At 48.3% G+C, this 25,862-nt stretch overlaps 1 protein-coding gene across 1 annotated transcript in view; it reads left to right on the top strand.

Moving 5' to 3' along the window:
* The window catches only part of FBN3 (fibrillin 3), a 93,972-nt gene that overhangs the window by 40,764 nt on the left and 27,346 nt on the right, over positions 1-25,862 (top strand). Inside the window, exons 30-46 of the mRNA XM_006868999.1 lie at positions 471-593; positions 929-1,051; positions 1,363-1,488; positions 1,570-1,692; positions 2,070-2,192; positions 2,515-2,676; positions 3,519-3,587; positions 4,322-4,447; positions 8,145-8,270; positions 8,575-8,724; positions 11,013-11,084; positions 17,582-17,707; positions 18,038-18,163; positions 18,923-19,048; positions 19,359-19,475; positions 22,968-23,096; positions 23,762-23,881. Of these exons, the coding sequence (XP_006869061.1) occupies positions 471-593; positions 929-1,051; positions 1,363-1,488; positions 1,570-1,692; positions 2,070-2,192; positions 2,515-2,676; positions 3,519-3,587; positions 4,322-4,447; positions 8,145-8,270; positions 8,575-8,724; positions 11,013-11,084; positions 17,582-17,707; positions 18,038-18,163; positions 18,923-19,048; positions 19,359-19,475; positions 22,968-23,096; positions 23,762-23,881 (2,067 nt within the window). The remainder of the gene's footprint in view (positions 1-470; positions 594-928; positions 1,052-1,362; positions 1,489-1,569; positions 1,693-2,069; positions 2,193-2,514; positions 2,677-3,518; positions 3,588-4,321; positions 4,448-8,144; positions 8,271-8,574; positions 8,725-11,012; positions 11,085-17,581; positions 17,708-18,037; positions 18,164-18,922; positions 19,049-19,358; positions 19,476-22,967; positions 23,097-23,761; positions 23,882-25,862) is intronic.

Here is a 25,862-nt window from a genome sequence, read left to right as displayed (position 1 = left end):
TGACCTTAAGGTTCGCAGCCTGATTCGTAACCACTACGCTACCAGAGTACATAGTAGCACACTTAAATGGTGTTCAGACATAGCGGGAGTGATTAGGATGACTCAGGATTTGGGAACACTACTCTAGAGGGGGCACCTTAGAGACAGATGGTTCTTTCTTTGTTTATCCTGAGTCTCTCATGGTGTCATTTCAGACCATTTCCTGATGGCTTCTGGTAGTTATGCCTGTTAAGTGTCGGGGTTTAGCTCTCAGGCTTGCAGGGCAGGGGGTGTGCTCAAGGTCAGCACCCTCCTAGTAGGGGTCTTCACTCATCTTTCTGTCCTTGCTCTGAGCCTCCCACCCCCACCCAAAGCCTTGTTTATTGTAGACCCCGGAGTCCTGGGGGTGCCAAGTGTCCTCCCACCCCTGCACTTGTGCTGCCCCTCTCCCCTCAGATGTGGACGAGTGTGACTGGTCCCTCTCCCCTCAGATGTGGACGAGTGTGAGCTGGGGACACACAGCTGTGACAGTCATGCCTCCTGCCTCAATGTCCCTGGGAGTTTCAGCTGCAGGTGCCAGCCAGGCTGGGTGGGGGATGGATTCCAATGCCAAGGTGAGTCCCTGGGGCAGGGGCGGGCAGAGCCAAGGAGGTGGGGCAGGGATGAGGGTGGAGCCAGGGAGGTGATGGAGTAGGGTGTGTGTGGGCGGAGCTGGGATGAGGGTGGAACCAGGGAGGTGGTGGGGGTAAGGTGTATGTGGGTGGAGCTGGAATGAGGGTGGAGCCAGGGGAGGTGGGGGGGTAGTGGGGTTGTGGGCCCAGCCCAGTAGATGGGGGGCAGGAGTGAGGGTGGAGCTGTGAGGGGATGGCAGCTGTGTTGAGGACCCAGGCAGGGTGGGGAGGTCTGTATCCTTGCAGCCCCCTGAGATTTCTGCCCCCGCCCCCCCCAGACCTGGATGAGTGCGCCTTCCGGGGGCATCAGTGCAGCCCACACGCCACCTGCCTCAATGCCCCCGGCTCCTACCACTGCGCTTGCCTCGAGGGCTTCACTGGGGACGGCTTCTCCTGTGAGGGTGAGACCTGGGGAAGGAGGCCCTGAGGGATGACCCTAAGTCCAGTTCTGCTGTGACCAGTAGCCAGCATGCCTCTCGACTCACCCCCGCCATGCTGAACTGAATGTCAGAACTTCTGGGTGTGGGGAACAGGGACAGGTGACTCCTCAGTAATCACAATGACCAGAGTTGCCCTGTGTGGCCACCTCCCTGTCTGCCCACCAGAGTGGAGTCCAAGTGTCCAAGCCGCCTGGGACCAGGGTGATGGCAGGGTTTCCAGGAGCCCTGCCCACCCTGCATGGTCACAGCTCTCCACCTCCCGGGCCCTTCAGACAGGGACGAGTGTGCAGACAACGTGGACCTCTGTGTGAGTGGACAGTGCCTCAATGTACCCGGCGGGTACCGCTGCGAGTGTGAGATGGGCTTCCACCCCACCGAGGACCACCGGGCCTGCCAGGGTGAGGTCTGGGGCTGGCGGGCTAGGATTGGGCAGGCAGGGCAGGCGGCAGGGGTAGCAGACTGACCTGGGGTCCCTGCAGACACAGATGAGTGTGCTCTCGGGAACCTCTGTGTGTTGGGAAGCTGCGAGAACCTACCAGGAATGTTCCGCTGTGTCTGTGGTGGTGGTTATGAGCTAGACCGAGGAGGTGTCAACTGCACAGGTGTGGGGCTGGCGGGTGAGGGGTGAGGGGCACAGGTGTGGGGTTAGCTAGATGAGGGGCACGGGTGTGGGGCTGGCTGGGTATGGGGCTGTCTAGGAGAGGGGTACAGGTGTGAGGTTGGCCATGTGATTAGGGGCATCAGTGTGAGGTTGGCTGGGTGAGGGGCTGGCCTATCTGAGTGAAGGGCACAGATGTGGGCTGGCTGGATGAGGGACACGGGTGTGGAACTGGCCGGGTGAGGGGTGGAGGAACGGGGTTGGGCACCTGCTGGAAAGGCCCTGTCCTCTTGGACTTTCTTCCTGAAGGAGAACTTGCTCTCACCAAGTGGGGAGAGAAGTAGGCCGAGGGAGGGTTCCAGTGAATGATGCCTCCCCCAGATGTCAACGAGTGTGCGGACCCTGTGAACTGCATCAATGGACAATGTATCAACACCCCCGGCAGCTACCTCTGCACCTGCCCCCCGGACTTCGAGCTGAACCCCAGTGGGGTGGGCTGTGTGGGTGAGTCCACACTTGGCTCTGGGTCGAGGGCCTGGGGTCAGGTGGGGCTGGTCAGGATGGCAGCCTGTCCAAATACTCCTTCTCTTGACAACTGACATCTGCTGGCGACAGTCAGAAAGCTTGCCCCTGCCACCCCTAAAACATACATACATCACCCTTGGCTGAGCCCTGCGGGAGTTTCCTTGTCCCTGTGTTCAGAAACACCCATGTGCCACACACACACATAGCCACATACAAATACAGCCCCCTACACAGTCACATGTACAGAGTCACGAATCCTGGTTCCCTCCACCCTTGCTGACCACTCTGTCTGTCCACTTAGACCCTCGGGTCGGGAACTGCTTCCTGGACACACATGGCCGAGGGGACGGAGGCCTCTCCTGCGATGCTGAGATCGGGGTTGGTGTCACCCGAGCCTCCTGTTGCTGCTCTCTGGGCCAGGCCTGGGGCAACCCCTGTGAGCTGTGCCCTCTGGCCAACACCAGTGAGTCCTGTGGGGAAGTTGGGAGTGGGGAGCTTTGGTGACAAGGACACTGAAAAGGGAAGAGTGGGCTCTCCCTGGGGCACACAGCACATCCTCTCAGGTTGTCATCTGGCCTGTCTCCAAGGTCTCTCTGCAGATTCTCTGTGTTTGTGTGCCCCTCACTCACTCAGTCGGTCCACAAACACTCCACAGCTTCCTCTGAGCTGGAAACCCAGAGACACATGGGCCAGCCACTGCCTCTTCCTGCTGCAGCTCACCCACAACCAGTGTCCCCTGGACTGAGGGTGGAGTCTCCTATGGGTCTGTTTGAAATGCAGCCATGACCCAGGAGAAAGGCAGGGGAAAGAGAGGGACACAAGCAGGGGGGCTTTGAAGGATCAATAGGAGTTTTCCAGGTAGTAGGATATGTGGAACAGTGGGAACAGCATATGCAAAGACCTCAGGTATGAAACAAGGAGACACCTGTCCACCTGTTCAGGTGTGCCCACGTGTGAATATCCACCATCTTCCTTTATGCTGAAACAGACGAGTCACACGAGGGTCTGGTTTGGGCTCAGAGAGAATTGCCCTCTCTCTTCCACTTTCAGCTACCACCACAAGATTGATGTGCTCACTGGTTGTTTGTGAGCACATTGACACACACACAGATGCCGGAATCCCAGGGCTGGGCAAGGCCTCCTGGTCCCAAGGGGCTGGGGAGACAAATGGGGAAGCCGAGGATACAGTGGGTGTGTAGATGGGTGTGGCACCCATTCTTGGGGCCCTCCCCTCCCCTGATTCTCTTGGGCTCTGGTCAAAGGCTCCACCCTGTAGCCCCTCACAAAAGCTAATTTCCCTTACAGCTGAGTACAGAACCCTGTGCCCTGGTGGCGAGGGCTTCCGGCCCAACCCCATCACTGTCATCCTGGAGGGTGAGTTCTTGCAGGCCATCTATGTGTCCACCCGCTTAGTGACCTTTCTCTCCACACCACCCAAGTGCAGAATTGAGCAGCTTTTGGGGACTAAAACCCTTCTGCCAGGTAGCAGGATCAGATTATGCACTCACTAAATTTGTGGGGAAATTTTTAGTCTATTCTTTCTCTGCTTGTTGGTTGAATCATCCACTTCATCCATGACTTTTAATGTCCACTCCTCCATTCACCTACCCATTCACCCATCCACTCATGTCTTCTCCATCACTCACTTATTTACTCACCCATCCACTACTTTTTTCCAAAGACCTTAAATTGAATTTACTACAAGGATTATATATCTTACACTAGTCTCCATTTCCATCCATCCATCCATTCATTCATTCGGTTATACAGTCATCCATCCATCCATTCATCCTTCTAGCTATAGGAAATGATGAGGTTGGAGAAAACGTTTTATCCAGAGGCATTTATGTAATAGATTATTGTAAGGTGAGGGGGTGAGGAACCAATTTACAGTGACAATGATCATACAAAGTCAGGGTCCAGCTTGGTAAAAAGTCCCTGGCCCGAGCCCACAGAGGCCCAGCAGCTGTGAATTGGCCCTCTAGGACCCTTGAAGGAGCAGGGCTGGCTCCTGCAGGACCCTCAAGAGTCCAGGGCAGAGTGCAGCTGTCCCCTGAGCCCTCAGCCCCAGTTTAGCATCTGATCGTGGTTTCCTCACCTCTCGATAGATATCAATGAGTGCCAGGACCTGCCAGGCCTGTGTCAGGGGGGCAACTGTGTCAACACCTTCGGCAGCTTTCAATGTGAATGCCCACCTGGGTACAACCTGAATGAGGACACCCGCATCTGTGAGGGTGAGTGCAGACCCCCTTGCCCAGGCTAAGCCAGCCTCCTGCCTCCCTGCCCTGCTCAGCCTCACCTCCCCTCAAATACTGGGGCTTAAAAGACCCCCAGGAACCTGCTCACCTGCCTTGCTGTGTGGAGCCTATTGGAAGGATTGGGGGAGGGAAGGAGTCTTCATTCTCAAGCATTGCTATCACAGAAACACCATAATGGGTGGCTTGAAGAACAGAAAATTGTTTTCTCACAGTTCTGGAGGGTAAAAGTCCAAAGCGGGGTCTCGGCCACGCCGGTTCCTTCTGTGACCCTCTCTCCCCGTTACTTACTGGTGACTGGCAGGGACCCTCAACGTTCCTTTTCTTGTACAAAATCCTCACATGTGGTCTGTCTTCACCTGTGTGTGTGTGTGTCTGTGTGTATTCTGCTCTTTTTATAGCTCAGAGTGTCCCTGTTTAGGATCCAACCTATGCAGGCTGACCTCACATGGTTGATTAGATTAGATGAGGTTGTGTTGTGGAAGGCGTTATATTCTATTGCATCAGGTTACCTTGTGGAAGGTCATTACCTTACCTAATGAAGCTCATTACATCCTAATCACATCTGGAAGGTCATCTGCTCTCCCCAAGGTCAGCTGATTTCATCCCATATAGCTACATGACAGCAACTAGAGTGGTGTTTGGCCAGACCCCTGGGAACTGTAGCCTCACCATGTTGGTATTGAAAATTCACATCACAGAAAGCCTCATCTAGATGCCCTTAGCTCCCCACTACTCTGCTGCCTCCTCCTCCCTCTTGCTTTGCCTCTGCCACCTTCCTGCTCAGAAATGACCTGACTTTACAATGAAAACTTCCCTTGGCAAAACTTAACCTAGCCCCGAGCTCAGGATAGGAAGGCAAAGACTGGAGAGGAAACCAGTCCGCCCTTCTTTTTCCTCTCTCCTTGCTTTCATTGCACATAATAGTCACGGATAACAACACTAGTTTTAATACTGACTAGTGTGTATGCTGGTGTGGTGCTGTGTGTTAATGCGCCAGATTGCAAAGCTGTTTGAACTGCAAGGTCGGCGGTTCAAGCTCACCAGCTGTTCCTTGGAAATCCTATACAGGGTCGCTATGGGTCGGAATCGACTCGACGACACTTAACAAGTATGTATGCTGACCACGCCTCATTGGTCAGTCAGTCAGTCACCATGAGGGAGATGTTCCTACTAGTTCCATTCTTCAGATGCAGAAACTGAGGCTAGGTCGGGGTTAAGGGTTTATCCAAACATCTCAGCTAATAAGTAATGGAAACTTGGAATAAATAGTCTGAATTTGAACTCTTCTAATGCACTTGAACAAATTCATCCATCTAGCCACCTACGATCTTCCACCTATCCACCCACCTACCTATTTACCCATCTCTCCATTCACCTACCTTCCCATCCATCCATCCCTCATCCATCCATCTAATCGTATTTGTGGTTAGGTGCCATCGAGTCATACAGACCTCATGCACAACAGAACGAAACACTGCCTGGTCCTGTGCCAACCTCCCAATCATTGCTACGATTGAGCCCATTCGTGCTGCCACTGTGTCAGTCCATCTCGTTGGGGGGTCTTCCTCTTTTTTACCGACCCCCCACTTTACCAAGTAGGATGTACTTCTCCAGGGACCGGTTCCTCCTGATACTATGTCCAAAGTATGAGACACCAAGTGTGGCCGTCCTGACTTCTAAGCAGCATTCTGGTTGTATTTCTTCCAACACAGATTTTTTTGTTCTTTTGGTGGTCCATGGTAATTTTAGTACTTGCCTTCAACACCATAACTCAAATGCATTAATTCTTCTACAGTCTTCTTCATTCATTGTCTAACTTTCACATGCATATGAGGCTATTGAAAGTACCGTGACTTGGGTCAGGTGCACTGTAGTCCTCAAACTGACATCTCTTACACAATTTAAAGAGTTCTTGTGCAGCAGATTTGCCTAACGCAATAGGTCGTTTGATTTCTTGGCTGGTGTTTCCTTCAATGAGTGTTGATGGTTGATTCCAGAAAAATGAAGTCTTTGACAACTTCTATCTTTTCTCCATTTATCCTGATGTTATTTATCGGTCTGGTGGTGAGGATTTTTCATTTCTTTACATTGAGTTGCAACCCAAACCAAACAGAGGTCTTTGATCTTCATCAGTAAGTATTTTAAATTCTCCTCTTTCAGCAAGCAAGGTTGTATCATCTGCATATTGCAGGTTGTTAATGAGCCTCCTCCAACCCTGATACAATGTTCTTCTTCATAGAATCCAGCTTTTCAATTATTTGCTCAGTATATTGATTGAATAAATACGGTGAAAGGATACAACCCTGGTACATACCTTTCCTAATTTCAAACCTATATATAAAGTCTTCCCATTCAGTATGACAAACTGACAGATGAGTGGTGGATACATGTTGTTCTTAAGTGCCATTGAGTTGTTTCCAACTCATAATGACCCCAAATAGGGTTTCTGAGAAGTGACTAGTGAGCTTGAACCGCTGACCTTGCTGTTCAAACCGATGTTATAGTCCAGTACATTAACCCAAAGCACCGTACATCAATTGTTTAAAAAAAATTTAATTTTGCTAAAAATATATATAATACAATATTGACCGTTTCAGCCATTTGTATGTATATGCTGCACAAGACCTTTTTAAAGTGTTGAAAAGCAAAGATGTCAGCTTAAAGACTAAGATGCGCCTGACCCAAGCCATGGTATTTTCAATAACCTCACATACATGCGAAAGCTGGACAGTGAATCAGGTAGACCATAGAAGAATTGATGCTTTTGAGTTATGGTGTTGGAGGAGAACATTGAAAGTGCCATGGACTGCCAAAAGAACCAACAGATCTGTGTTAGAAGAAGTGCAGCTAGAGTGCTCCTTAGAGGCCAAATGGCCAAACTTTGTCTCTCATACTTTGAACATAGTGTCAGGAGGGACCAGTCGCTGGGGAAGGATATCATGTTTGGTAAGATGGAGGGTCAGAGATGAGATGGATTGACAAAGTAGCAGCATCAATGGGCTCAAGTGTGGCAACAATAGTGAGGTTGGCCCAGGATTGGGCATTGTTTCATTCTGCTGTGTGTAAGGTCACTATGAGTCAGCACCGACTCGATGGCACCTAACAACAACAACAGCACAAATTAGTGTTGTTGAACCTGTTCATATGGTGTACAATGATCGCCTTTACCTAGTTACAGTTTTCTCCATGCATTTGCCTATTCGAGAGCTTATGTCAGTGAGATCACACAGTGTTTGTCCTTCTGTGTTTAACTTCTGTCCCTCATTGCCATGTTTTCAGGGTCGTCCCATGCAGTAGCATGGATGAGGACTTTATGTCTGTTCGTGAACGGACCACATTGTGTTTGTCCAGTCTTCTGTTGTTGGACACGTGGCTTGTTTCCTCATCTGGGCTCTGGCGAATTGTGCTGTGTCCCTGCTTAACTGCTTCTGGATAAACACCTAGGTGTGGAATGTCGGTGCCCTTCACACTTGATCTTGAAACCAAACTCCAGCCCATGGTGATGTGGTTCCACTGGGCCTGGAGTTGTTAAGTGCTGTGTTGCTCATGGGTTTGATCCATTGACCTTTAGGGTAGCAGGCCAGTGTTTATCCTATAGCATCACATTAAGACCTGGAGTCAGGATGGGGATTTATTCAGACAATTCCCAGACGCCCCCTTCCTGCTCCTGCAGATATCGACGAATGCATTGCACACGCAGGCGTCTGTGGCCCTGGCACCTGCTACAACACCCTGGGCACCTACACCTGTGTCTGCCCCGTGGAGTACCTGCAAGTCAATGGTGGCAACAGTTGCATGGGTGGGCAGTGTGATGCACATGGGAGAAGCATGTGGGCACGGGAGGGAGTGCTAGAGCTTTGGCAGTGGGTGCAGCGGAGGGGGAGAGGAGGAGGCAGAGGGAGGGCTTGAGGCACTGAGACACAGCAGTGAATGACACAGATGATAGGCAAGGCTGTCCTGAATGGTTGCCCAGGTTGTGCGCTGCCCAACAGATGACAATGTGAATGATGCCTCCAAGTCTGGCGAGGGAGAGCCATCAAGCTGGTAATTTCTAACTGGCTTCATGGCCACCGCCCCTACCCCCACCCCGCCCCCATCCACAGACATGCGGAAAAGCCTCTGTTTCCGGCGCTATAACGGCACTTGTCAGAATGAGCTGTCTTTCAATGTGACCCTCAAAATGTGCTGTTGTTCCTACAACATTGGCCAGGCCTGGAACAGACCCTGCGAAGCCTGCCCCACACCTGGCAGCTGTAAGTGACTTCTTTTCAGCTCGGCCCTTCTTCCCTGCCATGCTTATGAGGTATAGGAATCCCTGGGTGGTGCAATTGGTTGGGCACTGGAGGTTCAAATCTACCCAGAGGCACCTTGGAAGAAAGGACTGGCAATTTGCTTCCAAAAGGTCACACAGCCTCGGAAACCCTATAGAGCACAGCTCTACTGTATTTAATATGGGGTGGCCATGAGGTGGGATCAACTTGAAACAGCATCTAGTTAGGTTTTGGGGTGGTACAGTGGCACTGCCCACTTTGGGCTCCCGGAGCAGCCCACGTTGTCCAACTGAAGAACTGAAGTTACATTGCAGTGTGAAGAGATGGGTTTTTTTTGTTTTGTTTTGTTTTTTTGCAATGGGGGGCAGGGAGATGCGAGACATCTTCCACAGACAATACAGGAGCATCTGTCATTCCCTGGGCAGGGAAGAAAGCACTCTTGGTTACAGGAAGCAGGGTCCCTGAGGCTGGGGACAGGCAGAGCCAGGGAAGCTCTGAGGAGGATTGCAGTCTTAATGAGGATGTTGGTCCAAGTGAGGGACAGTATGAGGAAAGACCCAGAGGTAGGGCTGAGCAGAACAGGTTCACAGCTGGAACGATCCCTAACAGCGTGATTTAGCGAGCAGCCAAAGTCATCTGAGAGCTGTAAGAGTGGGCAGTGAGGAGAAGAGGCAGCTAGCAAGCCACAGTCCAATGAGAGGGGTGATTGTTGGGTTTCTCTGGGTGCCAGACCTTGTGCTGGTTCTAGGAAACATGAATAAGGAAGACTCAGTTTCCCCCCACACTGGTTGTACAGGCTGAGGGGAACATGCTCACAACTAGTACTGACCTAGGAATTGTGTAGACAGAGCACATATGTGACTCCAATTGCCTACTGGGACTTCGGTGTCTGCTCTTGAACTTGTGCAACTGAAGTGGGGTGGTAGGTGGAACAGAACAAGCCAAGACCACCAGGGGCTGCCTGTGATCATGGTTCATTCGTCTCACAACACAGGCAGAGAACCAGCAAGGGAGAGCCCGGCAGGACCTGGGGACAGGTGGCAAGGAGGCACGGTCCCAACAACTGTGCTAGGAATATCTGTCCCTCCTGGAGAGCAAGGGCTGGCAGACCACACCTCAGTGGTCTCAGCAGGATATATTGGGAGAGCCCAATGTGCTATCCTGTGCCTGGAGTCACGGTTCAGGGCCAGGGGGTCTTCAGGGTCAGCTGCCCTGAGCCCTCAAGGTTGAAGTCCAGTTACAAGGGCACTGAATGCCATGTGCAGAGGGGTAAATGAATTCCCTTAGGTGGAGTGGAGAATCATGGTTGGAAGACAGACAGAGGCAAAGGCTGAAGGTTTGGAGGTCTAAATGGAAGATATTAGTGGGAGTGGTTGATGGTGCTTACACAAGGAAGAGGAGGGGAGGTCAGTCTGTGGGTTAGAAGACCACACTGCACAAACCCCATCTTTCAACCTTTCCAGGGCTGGTCAGAATAAGAACAGGGAAGGGACAAGGAGACTTAGAGGAGGCTGAGCGAGGGCTGGACTTCAGAGATGGAGGTGTTTGCAGAAACGTGGGGGTGGGGAGTGAGGGGCAGAGGGGAATCCCACTTAGTGGCGTCTGGCCTGCATTCCATTCATCTACCTACCCACTTACCTCTCCATCTGCCCATCTATCCATAAACCCACCCATCTCTATATTCTCTCATCCTTCCATCTATGTACCTGTCCTCTTATCAATCCATCCTTTCACCGACCCAGGCACCTGTCTATCATCCATGCACCACCAACCAGTCATCCATCTATCCATATGTTCATCTATGTATCACCAACCTATGATACATCCATCTATCCACTCATCCACCCAGTCTCTGTCCTTCCACTCATCTTTCCATCATCCATCCACCCATGCATCCATCTACCATCCATCCACTCATCCATCAACTCATCTATCCACCCACTCATCCATTCATCGTTCATCCATCCACCCATTCACACACCCACCCACTCATCTATGTATGCATCCATTCCATGTACCCATCCATCCATCCATTCATCTCTCCATCTGCTCATCCACTCATCCTTAATCCATCAGTCCACCCAGTTGCTTACCCACCCACCCATCCATGTATCTATTCATCCTCCATCCATTCATGTATTCAGCTCTCCACCCATCCACTTATCCATTCATTCAGCCACCTACCTACACGTCTATGCATCCATCCATTATCCATGCATCCTCTCATCCATCCCACCTATAACCACTTCATTCTGCTTTCCTTTGTCTAGTGGATTATCAGATCCTGTGTGGGAACCAGGCCCCCGGCTTTATCATTGACATCTACACAGGGAAGCCTGTCGGTAAGTGACACACTCCTACTTACACACTTTGTTCCAATTCCCTTTGCTGCTGTCCAGCTTCCAGCTCTGAGCTCCCCTCTACCTAAGCCCCACCTGCTCTGTTCTCTCCTTGATCCCTGCCCATGCCCACTGTTCTTTTCTTCCAAACACAACCCAATCTAGGCCAGGAATCCTGCCATAGAAACGAATTTTCTGTTCAATGAGGATTTGGGCAGTACCTGAATGCCTCATTTCAGGTGTTTGGTGTTTAATCAATGACCCCATTTGTAGTAGTTTTAGTCATATGGATGTGTATCTTTTTTTGATGGAACATAGCAGATAAGACTCACTTCCATAGAATTACCCTTGCTTTGTACTCAGAGAATGTCTTCCTAATTCTCTCCTCATACGTTTAAACATTGAAAGAGTATGGTATTGTTTTCTGAGAATTTTTACATAAACTATATGCTATACTATATATGGGGAGTCCTGGTGTGGTGCTGTGGGCTAATGCGTCAGACTGCAAAGTCCTTTGAACTGCAAGGTCAATGGTTCAATTTCACCAGCTGCTCCTTGGAAACCCTATATAGGGTCGCTATGGATCAGAATCGACTTAACGGCACTTAACAACAACAAATACTATATATGGAGTCCTGGTATGGTACTGCAGGATAAACATTGGAGTGCTAACAGCTGTTCAAACCCTGGAAACTCTACACAGGGTCACTATGAGTTGGAATTGAATTGACAACAATAGTCCTGAACATGGGTCTGTAACTGGCAGTGAGTTAAACTCTGGGTTGCTAACTGGGAGGTTAGTGGTTGGAACCCACCAGCTGTTCTGTGAGAGAAAGATTGAGGCAGTCTGCTTCCGTAAAAATTTATAGCCTCAGAAACCCGAGGGATCTCTGTTCTGTTCTATGGGGAACACTATAAGTCAGAATTAAAAACCCCAAAAGTATAACTGTTAAATGCTCAGCTGCTAACAGGTTTGGTGGTTCAAACCCACCAAACAGCTCTGTGGCAACAAAACCGTGAAATTCTGCTCCTATATTGATGGTAGCTTACAACATCCTATGAGGTAGTTCTACTTTGTTACATGGAGTCAGCTATGAATTGAAATTGACTCAAGGGCACACAATGTATCTTAAAGAGCCAGCCCTGTTAATATGGAGGCCTGGGGCGGGCTTCAAAAAGTCTCTGGGAAAATTCATTAGCTTTTCATTCCATTTTCCATGAACGTTATGGAGACCCTCATAAATGCAGCCTGCCTCCTGATTTTGCTCTGCATCCTGTGACTTCACAGGCAGGGTTAGCCCAGGCCATGAGCCAGTTTTCCCTGCCCCAGGGACACACTGATTTTCAGGGTCTTTTTTCTTTTGAATAAATCTTTATTGAGATCATTTCTACTGTAATACAAGTGAGTGACATTACAGAACAGGAAGTGATTTTCTTGGTTCTGGAGGCTGGAAGTCCAAATATAGAGCATGCCTCGAAGGGGATGTCTTTCCTTGTCTATTTCAGTTTCTAGCTACAGTGACCCTTGGCGTCTCTGAGCTTGTAGAAGCACCCTTTTCCATCTGTCCTCTCCCTCCTCTGTGTGTGTCTGTGTCTAATCTCTTTGTAACTCAGGAGGGATTAGGTTTAGGACCCACCCTCGCTGCTGTGACCTCCTTAACATAACCAAGAAAAGCCCGTATTTCCAGACAGGATCATATTCACAGGTATGGTGTGGTTAAACACCGTGGAGTCGGTTCCAACTATAGCAACCCTGCCTGGGATTTTCAAGGCTGTAAACCTTTACAGGAGCAGAAAGCCTCGTGTTTCTCCTGCAGAGTGACTACTGGACTCCAGCTGCTGACTTTGCAGTTAGCAGTCCAGTGCTTATCATAAAAAGTCACCCCACTGCCCTTTACAGGTGTTTGTTGTTGTTGTTAAGTGCTGTCGAGTCAGTTCCAACCCATAGCAACCCCGTATAGGGTTTCTGAGGAGCAGCTGGTGAGCTTGAACCGCCGACCTTGCAGTTCAAATGGCTTTGCAGTCTGGTGCATTAACCCACAGTGCCACACCAGGACTCCTTTACAGGTATAGAAGTTAGGATTTCAATACATACTTTAGGGAACACAGTTTAATCCATGACAATTTCATATACCCGGCCTGTCACCCATTTAAAGACTACAATTCAGTGACTTTATATATCCATACAGTTGTGAAATCATTTCCTCCATCTAATTCAAGAACATTTCCCTAACCTCAAAAGGAAACCCATAATCATTAGCAGTCACGGCCCATTATCCCCACCCCCCTCCACACCCACCCCTGTGCTCTAGGCATCCCTTCATCCATTTTCTGCTTCTCTGGATTTGCTTATTCTGGACAGTGTCTGTAAATGGAATCATGCAATCAGTGGGATTATGTGATTGGTTTCTTTCACTCAGCATAACATTTCCATCCACATTGTAGCAGGTATTAGGGTTTTATCCCTCATGACTGAATAATATCGCATTGTATGGATAGATCCCACTGGTGTTTCCATTTCTCACTAAGCATTGTCCTAGGACAGCCCACATCTCTCTTGCATGAGTGGACACAGGCTCACACACACACACACACACACACACACACATACAGAAAGTTGCTTCTTTCTAGGACACTCCACACAGTGTATGCGTGTGTGTTGGGGGTGCCATTGTTATTAGGTGCCATTGAGTCAGTTCCAACTCATAGCAACCCCGTGTACAACAGAAAAAAACTCTGCCCGGTCCAGTGGCATCCTCACAACTGGTGTTATGTTTGAGCCCATTGCTGCCGCCACTATGCCAATCCATCGTCTTGAAGGACTTCCACTTTTTTGCTGACGCTTTACTTTACCCAACAAGCATGATATCCTTTTCCAGGGACTGGTCTCTCCTGAGATGATGTCCAGAATACATAAGACAAAGCCTCACCATCTTCACCTCTAAGGAGCATTCTGGCTGTACTTCTTCCAAGATAGATTTGTTAGTTCTTCCCGAAGTCCATGGTATATTAATATTCCTCACCAACACCATAATCCAAATGCATCAATTCTTCTGTTTTATTTATTCAGTGTCCAGCTTTCACATGCATATGAGGCTATTAAAAATGCCATGACTTGGATCAACTAATAGCCAAGTGGTTGACAAGATTCCTAGGTCATAGATAATGTGTATTTCTAGTGAATACAAAGTCAAGAAGACTGGTGTTACATTCATTGTCAAGAGTACATTTCAAGATCTATCCTGAAGTCTAACACTGTCCATGATAAGATAATATCCATATGCCTACAAGGAAGACCATTTAGTCAGACTGTTGTTCAAGTGAACACACAAATCATGATTGCCAAGATGATGTGATTGAAGATTCTTATCAACTTCTGCAGTCTGAAATTGATCAAACAAGCAATCAAGATGCAGTGATAATTACTAATGATTAGATTGCAAAAGTTGGCCACAAAGAAGAATGATCAACAGTTGGAAAATAAGGTCTCAAGGATCCCATGGTAGAATTTTGCAAGATTAGTGGCTTATTCATTGGAAATACCTGTTTTTCAACGGCACAAAGACAACTTTACATGGGGACATGAAAGAAAGATGAGGCTGTCTGTTCCCATACAAGACTTGACAGTCTTGGAAACCCCAAGCAGCAGATCTACTCTACCCTGTAGGGTTCCTAACCTTTCTGATAGAATTCACACTAACCCAGCTGACTACATCTGTGGAAAAGACAATGATAGAGAAGCTCAGTATCAAAAGTATGAACCAGGTCAGGGACTGACTATGAGACACACAATCAGTTGTTCATATGCAAGTTCAAGTTGAAGCTGAAGAAAATTAAAACCAATCAACAAAAAACAAAATATGACCTTGAGTATATCCCACCTGAGTTTAGAGACCATGTCAAGGATGAATTTGATGCATTGAACACTGATGACTTCAGACCAGGTGAGTTGCGGAATAACATCATACATGAAGAAAGCAAAGTGTCATTTTTTTAAAAAGCTGGAAAAAAAAAAAAAGAGAAAAGTTCATCGTGGATGTCAGAAGAGACTCTGAGTCTGAGACTTGCTCCTGAACATAGAGAGTGAAAGTGAATGGAAGAAATGATGAAGCAAAATTGCTAAACAGAACATTTCAAAGGGCAACTCGAGAAGACAAAGTATGATATTGAAACACACAAAGACACCTGGAGTTAGAAAACCAAAAGAGAAGAGCACACTCAGTGTTTTCAAGCTGAAAGAACTGAAGAAGACATCCAAGCCTCAAATTCCAATATTGAAGGATTCTGTGGTCAAAATGGAGTCCTGATGTGGCACTGTGGGTTAAGGTGCAGGACTCAAAGGTTGGTTTGAACTGCAATGTTTGGCAGCCGTTCCTATACAGGGTCGCTATGAGTCGGAATCGACTCAGCGACACTTAACAATAGCAATAATAGTCCACATGTTCAGGGGAACAACACAGGAAACATCAAAAGAAGATGGGAGGAATGCACAGAGTCACTGTACCAAAAAGAATTGGTCAACATTCAATCATTTCAGGAGGTAGCACATGATAAAGAGCCAATGAAACTGACGGAAGACATCCAAGGTGCACTGAAGGCTCTGACAAAGAACAAGACTCCAGAAATTGATGCAACAGAAATTTACATCTTTCAACAAACAGAGGCAGCACTGGGAAGACTCATTCATCTGTATCGAGAAATTTGCAAGATAGCTACCTGGCCAACTGATTAGAAGAGATCTGTATTTCTGCCCATTTCAAAGAGACGGGACCCAACAGAAATGCAGAAGCTATTGAACAATTTAACTAATGTCAAATACAAGTAAAATTTTGTTGAAATAAATTTTTAATTTTTTTAAATGCTTGAAGCAGTACATTCACAGAGAGATGCCAGAAATTCAAGCTGGATACATGGAGGACGTGGAACTTGGGATATCATAGCTGATGTCAGATGGATCTTAACTGAATGCAGAGAATACCAGAGAGATGTTTATACTTTTATTGACTATGCATAACGTATTATGTGTGGATCATAACAAATTTAATAGCATTGTAAAGAATGGGTATTCCAGAACACTTAATTGTGCTCACAAGGAGCCTGTACATAGACCAAGAGGCTGTCACTGTAACACAGCAAGGGAATAAGTTGTTGCTGTTGTTAAGTGCCATCGAGTTGGAACCAACTCGTAACAACCCTGTATAAGGTTTCCAAGGAGCGGCTGGTGACCTTGAACCGCCGACCTTGCAATTCAAACTGGCCTTTTAGTCCAGAAAATATGTACATCAGGGTTGTATTTCTTCACCATACTTATTCAGTCTATATGCTGAGTAGGCCTAATCCGAGAAGCTGGACTATTAAAAGAACGCAAAATCAAGGTTGGCGGAAGGCTTATTAACAACGTGAGATATGCAGGTGACCTAACCTTGCTTGCTGAAAGCAGAGGAATTAAAGCATTTACTGAGGTAGATTCAAGATTACAGCCCTCAGTAAAAATTATACCTTAATATAAGACAAAAATCCTCACAACTAAACCAATAACAACAGCATGATTAACAGAGGAAAAATTGAAGTTGCCCAGGATTTCATGTTACTTTGGCTCCATAGTCAATGCCCGTGGAAGCAGGAATCAAGAAATCAAACCCCATATTGGACAGATCTGCTCCAAAAGACCTCTCGAACGTGTTAAGAAAAGCAAAGATGTCACTTTGAGGACTAAGGTGTGCCTGACCCAAGCCATGGTCTTCTCAGTCACCTCCTAAGTATGTGAAGGTTGAACAGTGAATAAGGAAGACTGAAGAATTGATGCCTTTGAATTATAGGATCGGTACAGAATATACTGTGAAAGGAGCTCTGGTAGCATAGTGGTTATGAATCGGACTGTGAACCTCAAGGTCAGCAGTTCGAAACTACCAGCTGTTCCACGGGAGAAAGATGGGGCTTTCTGCTCCTATAAAGACTAACAGCCTCAGAAACCCTGTACAGGGTCGCTATGAGTCGGAACCGGCTCCACACACATAACAACAACAACAACAACCAGAATAAGGAACTCAGTCTTGCAAGAGGTACAATCAGAATGTTCCTTAGAAGTAAGGCTGGTGGGACTAACTTTGGACATGTTATCAGGAGGGCCCGGTCCCTGGAGAAGGACATGACGCTTAAGAGGAAGAAATGGATTGATACATTGGATGCCACAGTGGACTCAGACTCAGGGGACTGAGGGTGGTGTAGGACCAGGCAGTGAGTGTTAAGTTCTGTTGGACTTAGGGGCTCTATGAATCAGAGTTACCTCAATAGCACCTAACAACAATAGTAAAGACAGACACGTCTCCCAACCGTCTCTCCTCTCCCATCTCCTTCTGTCTGGTGGAAGCAGCTTTGTTTTGATCACAGCCAATGTTTTCAGCCTATGCTGGTGGGAAAAACCCTAGCTTCTCTCCTCACGGGAACCTTACTTAGCTCTAGATCCCCACAATGTCCCTGACAGACAATACCCTCTGCAGACATTGATGAATGTGGGGAGATCCCCACCATCTGTACCCACGGCATCTGCATCAACCAGATTGGGAGTTTCCACTGCGAGTGTCACATGGGTTTCAACTACAACAGTCTTCTACTGGTTTGTGAAGGTGCCGGCCCTCCCCACACCCACACCCACCCCACTCCTGTGTCATCCCTGCCCCAAGCATCTGTCCCAACCCCCACTGGGCTCGGGATAGGATTCTGGTCCTCCTCTGTGCTCTCTGAGCCAGTCACCTTCTGTGAGAGTCTCCATTTCCCCATCTGTACAATGGGGATAGTTCCTTTCTTCCAAGACCCTCCATCCATATAATGACCCTCATGCAGTTCTGGCTGTTTCTGGAAAGACCTTCTGCTTTGAAATCATGGGGGGCAGGGACTGGTTTGGTGTGACCACAAGGCTTCGCCACCCTCTTCTCCCCATTGGTCATGTTCTGCAGACATAGATGAGTGTGCAGACCGGGAGAGACCCTGCCAGCAATATGCCGACTGCTTCAACATCCCAGGCAGCTACCACTGCGAGTGCTCCCGAGGGTACAAACTCTCCCCTGGTGGAGCCTGTGTGGGTGAGTGAAGCCAGGTAGGTTGCAGGTAGGCGGGTGTGAGGGGACAGGAGACAACAGAGTCTACTTTGCTTCCTGTGGCAACTTGGGGAGACTCCGCTCCACCCAGCTCATTGCCTGCTCTGAAGTGTTGCTGGAGACCCTGCTTTGGGGCAGCTGGGAGGGAGGCCTAGCAGAGTCCAGGGAGGCTGAGATGTGTATGTGCATGACACATCCCTGCGTCCTGTGTAGCCCCAGCTTCCCGCCACTGGTCAGTATAGACCCCAACACAGCCCACACACTTGGAATCAGGTCCTTGGGTGCCCCCCGCCCCCACCCCCGTCTCCACTCACCCGAGGTCAGGTCATCAGGCACTTGTCCCTTCTTTTAAGTGTGATCATTGGTTGCAGTGCCTCACAAACTCTGGGGAAAAGGCAGAACAGCTCAGGAAGGGGGCCCCATGCCCCCAGGGTCCACACTGACCCTCACTCTCTCTCCCTACTCTCTACATGGTCACAATCAATGACATCAGCCTCCTGAGGCTTAACAGTAGCTATAGGTGGACCCTCCTGGCCTGGTCAGACCACGCGCATTGTCCTCAGGTGTCTTGTTATAGGTTCTCAGTACCCAGGCGTTTCCACAGCTTGCAGCATTGTGCCAACTGGGCTCCCCGGTAGCGACTTTAACGGGGTGTCCAGGCAGACTCTCACTCCCCAAACAAAGGCATGGGAGGACAACACTAAGAGATGGGGGCCTAGTGACACCACACTGCCTGCCCCCCAGGACGAAACGAGTGTCAGGAGATCCCAAATGTTTGCAGCCATGGCCGCTGTGTGGACACAGAGGGCAGTTATGTGTGCCTGTGTCACCGCGGCTTCCGGGCCTCAGCGGACCAGACCATGTGTGTGGGTAAGTGCCCTGCCCCTGGCTCCCTTCTCTCAGGCCAATCCCTGGGGGTAGGCACCATCCCAGTGGACAGACAGACCTGGTCTGAATCTAGCAATAAGACCTTGGGTACAAACAACTAGTTCGCCTCCCTGTGCCTTACTTTCCCCATCTGTAAAATGGGGGTGATACACTTCCAGAGGTAATTCCCAGACGTCACCCCCCAGTGGTCACTTCCCATCCATGTGGACAGGGTAGGTGCAGGGAGGTGGGCCCTATCCCCCATGCTCTTGGTTAGTGGTCTCAGCGGGGCTCAGGGACTCTGCTTGGGTAGACGTCGACGAGTGTGATCAGCAACCGTGTGGAAACGGGACCTGTAAGAACAGCGTCGGCTCCTACATCTGCCTCTGCTTCTCTGGATTCACTGCAACACACCACGGGGATTGCTTGGGTGAGCTGGCAGGCTGGCTTCAGTGGTCCTCACAGGGAAGTGGGTCCTTGCCCTGAGGACCCTCTCAGCTATAGAAGCTTCCCTTCAGAGAAATAGCCACAGGAGATGGGCTTCTCTCTGAAAACTGAATCTGCCACAGAGTCCTCCAGGGGTCAGCAAGAGCATGTGGGAGGGTGGTCTCCAGGGATTACATTGAGGCTGTTGGGGGCCAATGAAAGTGCAGAGAGGGACGTGAGAAAGTGAAATAAGAGCTGACACCACAATTCAGTATGGTGCTCAAAAGTTCAGACTCCAAGTCAGGCATCAGGGGTTCAAATCCGTTTTGCCACCCACCCACCAACTGTGTGGCCCAAGACACACTGAACCTCTCAGTGCCTTGTTGTCTGTATCTGTAAATAGAGGGTTAATAGTACCATCTCTCCTATATTGAAGAGGCCTGGTGGTGCCATGATTAAAGCACTTAATTGCTAACCCAGCTGTTATAGGTTCAAGCCCACTAGTCCCCCTGCTGGAGAAAAATGTAGCGGTCTGCTTCCATCATGATAATGGAAAGAAGACTGAAGTTGTCAAAGATTTCAACACTCATAGAAGCAACAGTCAAAAACAAAAAGATGTAATAGGCAAATTTGCTGAGCAAGATTTCTTTAAAGTGTTCAAGGGAAAAGATGTCAGTTTGAGGACTAAGGTGTGCCTTAGAAACCCTTTGGGTAGTCATACTCTATCCTATAGGATCATTTTGAGATGGAATCGACTCAATGGCCATGGGTTTTGGTTATCCTAGAGTCTTGTCCTGGTGTGTCACTGTGGGTTAATGTGCTGGACTGCAAAGTTGGTTTGAACAACAAAGTTGGTGGTTCAAGCTCATCAGCCGCTCCCCAGAAGCCCTGTACAGGATTGCTATGGGTCAGAATCAACTCAATGGCATTTAACAACACCATATTGAAGTAACCACAATATTGAGAACATACATTGATAACCTGCATTGAGAAGGGAACACTGAATGGTTTTCAAAAGGTGTGTGCCATGTGCCGCAGTTGTATTCCTTCACCATACTTATTCTATCTTTATGCTGAACAAAAATCCAAGAAGCTGGATTATATGAAGAAGAATGTGGCATCAGAATTGAAGGAAGCCTCATTAACAACCTGCAACATGCATATAGTAAAATCTTACTTGCTGAAAATGAAGAGGACTTAAAATATTTACTGATGAAGATCAAAGACCACCGCCTTCAGTATGGGTTGCACCTCAATGAAACGAAAACAAAAATCCTGACCATTGAACCAATAAATAACATCACGATAAATGGGAAGAAGACTGAAATTGTCAAAAGACTTCAACACTCCTGGAAGCAGTAGTAAAAAACAAAGCGATGTATTGCAATAGGCAAAACTTCTGAGCAAGACTTCTTTAAAGCGTTCAAGGGAAAAGATGTCAGTTTGAAGACTAAGGTGTGCCTGACTTAAACCATGGTGTTTTCAATAGCCTCATAAGCATGTGAAAGCTGGCCGCTGGATAAGGAAGACCATAGAAGAATTGATGCCTTTGAGTTGTGGTGTTGGAGGAGAATATTGAAAGTGCCATGGGCTGCCAAAAGAACCAATAGATCTGTGTTGGAAGAAGTGCAGTCAGAGTGCTCCTTGGAGTCTAAGATGGCCAAACTTCATCTGTCATACTTCAGATTTGTTATCAGGAGGGACCAGTTCCTGGAGAAGGACATCGTGCTTGGCAAAGTGGAGGGACACCAACAAAGAGAGAGAGACCCCTAAGAAGATGGATTGGCACAGTGGCAGCAGCAGTAGGCTCAAACATAACAATTATGAGGATGATGCAGGGCCGGGCAGTGTTTGTTCTGGTGTACATGGGGTCTCTATGGGTCAGAACCAACTCGATGGCACCTAACAACAACAAATATTAAGAACAATGATGGTTCAGTGGTGGAATTGTTGCCTTTCATGCAGCAGACCCAGGAGGGATGCCTGGCCAGTGCTCCCCCTGTACAGCCACCCCCATCTGCCTGTGGAGACTGCGTGTTGCTATGATGCTAAACAGGTTTCTGTGGGGCTTCCAGACTAAATTGGAATAGGGAGAAAACCTGGTGGTCCACTTCCAAAAATACACCAAAACAAACAAACAACCTTGGGTATCACAGTAGTCCAGTCTGAAGCCTATCATGAGGATGTTGCTGGACAGGGCAGTGTTCTGTTCCATTGTACATGGGGATCTCCTTGAGTCAGGGGCTGGCTTGACAGCAACTAGCAACAACCGTATATTAATAGCAGAAAAAGTAGTCTTTCTGAATGAGAACTATTAGCAGGAATAAAGAAGACAGATGTCTTATGGTGATTAAGGGGCAATTCTCCAAGAAGACAACAATCATCAATGTATATGCATCTAACAACATAGCTTCAAAATATAGGAAGCAAAAGCTCACAGAAATGGTGAGAGAAATGGGAAGAACTGCAGTTATAGTTGGGAGTCTTCAGTAGTCTGATCAATAATAGAAAAAGTAAAAAGATCATAAATAGGGATATGTTGTTGTTTTTGTTAGGTGCCATCAAGTCGTTACCGACTTATAGCGACCTTATGCACAGAAGAACAAAACACTGCCTGGTTCTGGGTTAACCTCACAAGTATTGCCACTCTTGAGCCCACTGATGCTGCCACTTTGCCAGTCCCTCTAGCTGGGGGTCTTCCTCTTTTTCTCTGACCCTCCACCTTACCAAACATGATATCCTTCTCCAGTGACTAGTCCCTCCTGACAATATGTCCAAAGTATGAGAGACGAAGTTTGGCCATTCTGGCTTCCAAGGAGCACTCTAGCTGCATTTCTTCCAACAAAGATCTAAGGCAACACTGTTAGCCACCTAGAATGTGTAGAACATTCCAGCCAACAACAGCAGAGTATATATTCTTGTCATATACACATGTACTTCTTCGATAAAGAGTATATCCCAGGCCAGGAAACAAACTTAAAAGAATTGAAGCCAATCACAGGAAGATATTCAGAAATATCCCCTAACTATTTGGAAATAAACCAATTGCCATCAAGCCAGCTCCAACACATAGTGACCCCCATGTGTGTCAGAGCAGAGCAATGCTCCATAAGGTTTCAGCGGCTGATCTTTGGGGAAATAGATAGCCAGACCTTTCTTCTGAAGTACCTCTGTTGGATTTATCCTTCCAACCTTTCGTTAGCAGTTGAGCACATTAACTGTTTGCACCACTTAGGGACCCTGGAAATTAAGCAGTATGCTTCCAAATAACCCATAAGGCAAAGAGGAAATCCCAATGAAAATCAGAAAATATTTTCATCAAATGAAAATGAAAATACAATCTATAGAAAAAATGTGGGGTGCAGCTAAGGGAGTATCTAGAAACAAGTTCATAGCATCAAATGTTTATATTGAAAATACCGATACTAAGATAGTTGGAAAGCTATTTTATCAGAACCTGGTACATGAGCTGCCCTTTTTATTTTCCCTTATACAGATGTGAATGAATGCACCACCCTGGCGGGGCAAGTATGCCAATTTGGCCAGTGCATCAACACAGCTGGTTCTTTCCACTGCTTCTGCCAGAGTGGCTTTGAGCTCATGGCAGATGGGAAGAACTGTATGGGTGAGTCTCTGCCTGGTGCTGGGAGCCATCTCACCCACCCCTGCTCCAGGTTGACCTGTGGCTGATGCTTCCGAGGCCATGTGGTTCCGTTTAAGAACCAAGCATTTATTTGAAGGTGTAAGAGGAAAGCAGAAATTCAGCACATCATACCCATGTTTGCATGGGTTTTGTGGTTTAGGGTCAGGCTGTCTTGAAAGTCTTATATTTTCTGGAGTAAGGAAAAGTTGAGATGCTAATGGTTACTAGGGAAACTGGGAGAGGCTCTGTAAATGGCTGGAGACTAAGATTATTGCTTCTGATTTCTTGTGGACACCACTTGGCGTCACATGTAACTCCCTTAGGGTCTAGATGGAGTCTTGGTGTGGCACTGTGGTGATGTGGGATAAGCACTGGACTGCTAACCACAAGGTTTGAGACAGCGGCTGCTCCTCAGAAACCCTATGCAGGGGTCTCTGAGTCAGAACCGATTCCATGGCACTCAATAACAAGAGGGTGCGGATATCCCTTCTGTAACCACCCCTGCTTACCTGAGTCTCAATCCTTCCCCTGGAACCAAACCTGCCACTAAGGAGGGCACCATTACCCAGTGCCCACAGCTACTGGTCCCAGTCTGAGAGCCCCCTGCCCTCTAGCTGGCGCTGAGACCCTCTCCTTCTCCCCCACAGACATCAACGAGTGTCACAGCCTGGCAGGAACATGCCTGCCAGGAATTTGCCAGAACCTCGAGGGCTCCTTCCGCTGCATCTGCCCCCCTGGCTTCCAGGTGCAAAGTGACCACTGCATGGGTGAGTGTCTCCAGGGCCAGGACGGTGCCTCTGGGCCTCTGCTTTCTTGTCTGTAAAATAGGAATACCAGTTAGGCCATGATCAGAATGGAGACGGACTCAGCACAGCACCTGACACAGCTGTTATTATTACTATGGAGACTCCCAACTGAGTGCTCTCTCTGAAGCTACAGAAGTCCTCATGAACCCTCTAAAATGGCATGGGTGTGGGGTTTCCCTTTACCTTCAAATACCCAAACATACAACATAGACCTCAATCAGCCAGCCGTGTTTGAGGTTTTGAGAAGCATGTCTCTCACTCTGGACTGTATGACCTTGCATCAATCCGAGCCTCAGGTTACCTCTCTGTAAAATGGGGCAGCTGATAACAGATTAAAAATGACATGGATCAACATGAGTTCATACAGTCCAAGGTCCCTCCCATTTGTAAGAAGTGCTCCATCTGGTGGGGGAGGGGGCCTGGGTCTTTGGGAAACATCGTCCCATGTTGAACCTTGGAGTTCCTTTCATGGGTTAAGATCTGTGGGGTAGAAAGTGACAGGAAGACACACATATCACTGGGACTTCTGCCAGGCTCCTGGTCTGTCAGCTCTGCAGACCAGAGAAGGGTCTGTCAGCTCTTGCTGACCAGAGAGGGGTCATGTTGCGTTGACAGTCCTCACCCAGCAGATCCTTGAACAACCATTCTCCCAGGTTAGCTTTGCACATGCGAGGGTGTGTGTGTGTGAGGTGCCATCGAGTTGGAACCGACTCATAGTGACCCCATGCACAGCAGAACGAAACAATGTCCGATCCTGGGCCAACCTCACTACCGCTGCCACACTTGAGTCCATCAATGATGCCACCTGGCTGATCCATCTCGTTGGGGGTCTTCCTCTTTTTCTCTGACCCTCCACCTTACCCAGCATGACATCCTTCTCCAGCGACTGTTTCCTCCGGACAATATGTCCAAAGTAGGAGAGACGAAGCTTAGCCATCCTGGCCTCCAAGGAGCACTCTGGCTGCACTTCTTCCAAAACAGATCTATTGGTTCTTTTGGCAGTCCATGGCACTTTCAGTATTCTCCTCCAACACCATAACTCAAAGGCATCAATTCTTCTACGATCTTCCTTATTCACTGTCCAGCTGCGAGGATAGCACAGCCAAATCTGGGCTGGGCTCCAGTTTAACCTAACTGCTCCATCTAGGTTCGGTCATACTATCTGGGCTACCCTGGACCAAGCTGACTTCACTTGCTCCGATCTAGTCTCTCATCTGGGCTAACCTTATGCCAATACAGCCTGGGCTAGTGTTGTCCTGCCTGCTCTCATCTGTTTTATCCTTGGATCTGGACTAGCCTCCTAGTCTGGTCTAACTTGGACCAGTCTGGCCAACCTGCCTCTGGTCTAATTCACTTGGGTTAGCTTCATGTAATCTGGGCTAACCTGGACTCACCTGGCTTGCCTTCCTCTGGTCCAGTTTTTCATCTTGTATAGCCTGGTCTGGAGTTGCCTTCTTCGGTCCCAGAGGACAAAGATCTTCCCTCTGGGCTAGCCAGAGACTGGGCTGCCCTGGTCTAATCCATGTGGGCTAGCCTCATTAATCCTAGCCCTAAACCAACCCAAACCCTATGCCAACCACAATGACCCAGACTCTCTGTAGACAGATGATTCTGATTTCATGTACTTGATAGAAAGCACCTGCGGATGTATGATTCCTACATCACAGAATGTCTGACAATCCTTCCCAGAATTACAAAGTTTTTGGATAATATTAATTGTCATTATTAAAAAGTATTGTGGATAACATATAAACCCTAACCTAGCACTACCCCTAATCCTAACAATCCACACTCTTGTCTAGTATGTTATTGCGTGCTGTTGAGTTGGTTCCGACTCATAGCAACCCTGTATAGGATTTCCGAGAGCGGCTGGTGGGTTTGAACTGATGACCTACAGCACCACACCAGGGCTCTCATTCGGTATAGACTCCATTGACCCAGT

This window comes from Chrysochloris asiatica, unplaced genomic scaffold, assembly GCF_000296735.1.
Source record: "Chrysochloris asiatica unplaced genomic scaffold, ChrAsi1.0 scaffold00125, whole genome shotgun sequence".
NCBI lineage: Eukaryota > Metazoa > Chordata > Mammalia > Afrosoricida > Chrysochloridae > Chrysochloris > Chrysochloris asiatica.
Note: the sequence above shows the minus strand (reverse complement) of the source record. Positions and strands in the feature narration are given on the sequence as shown.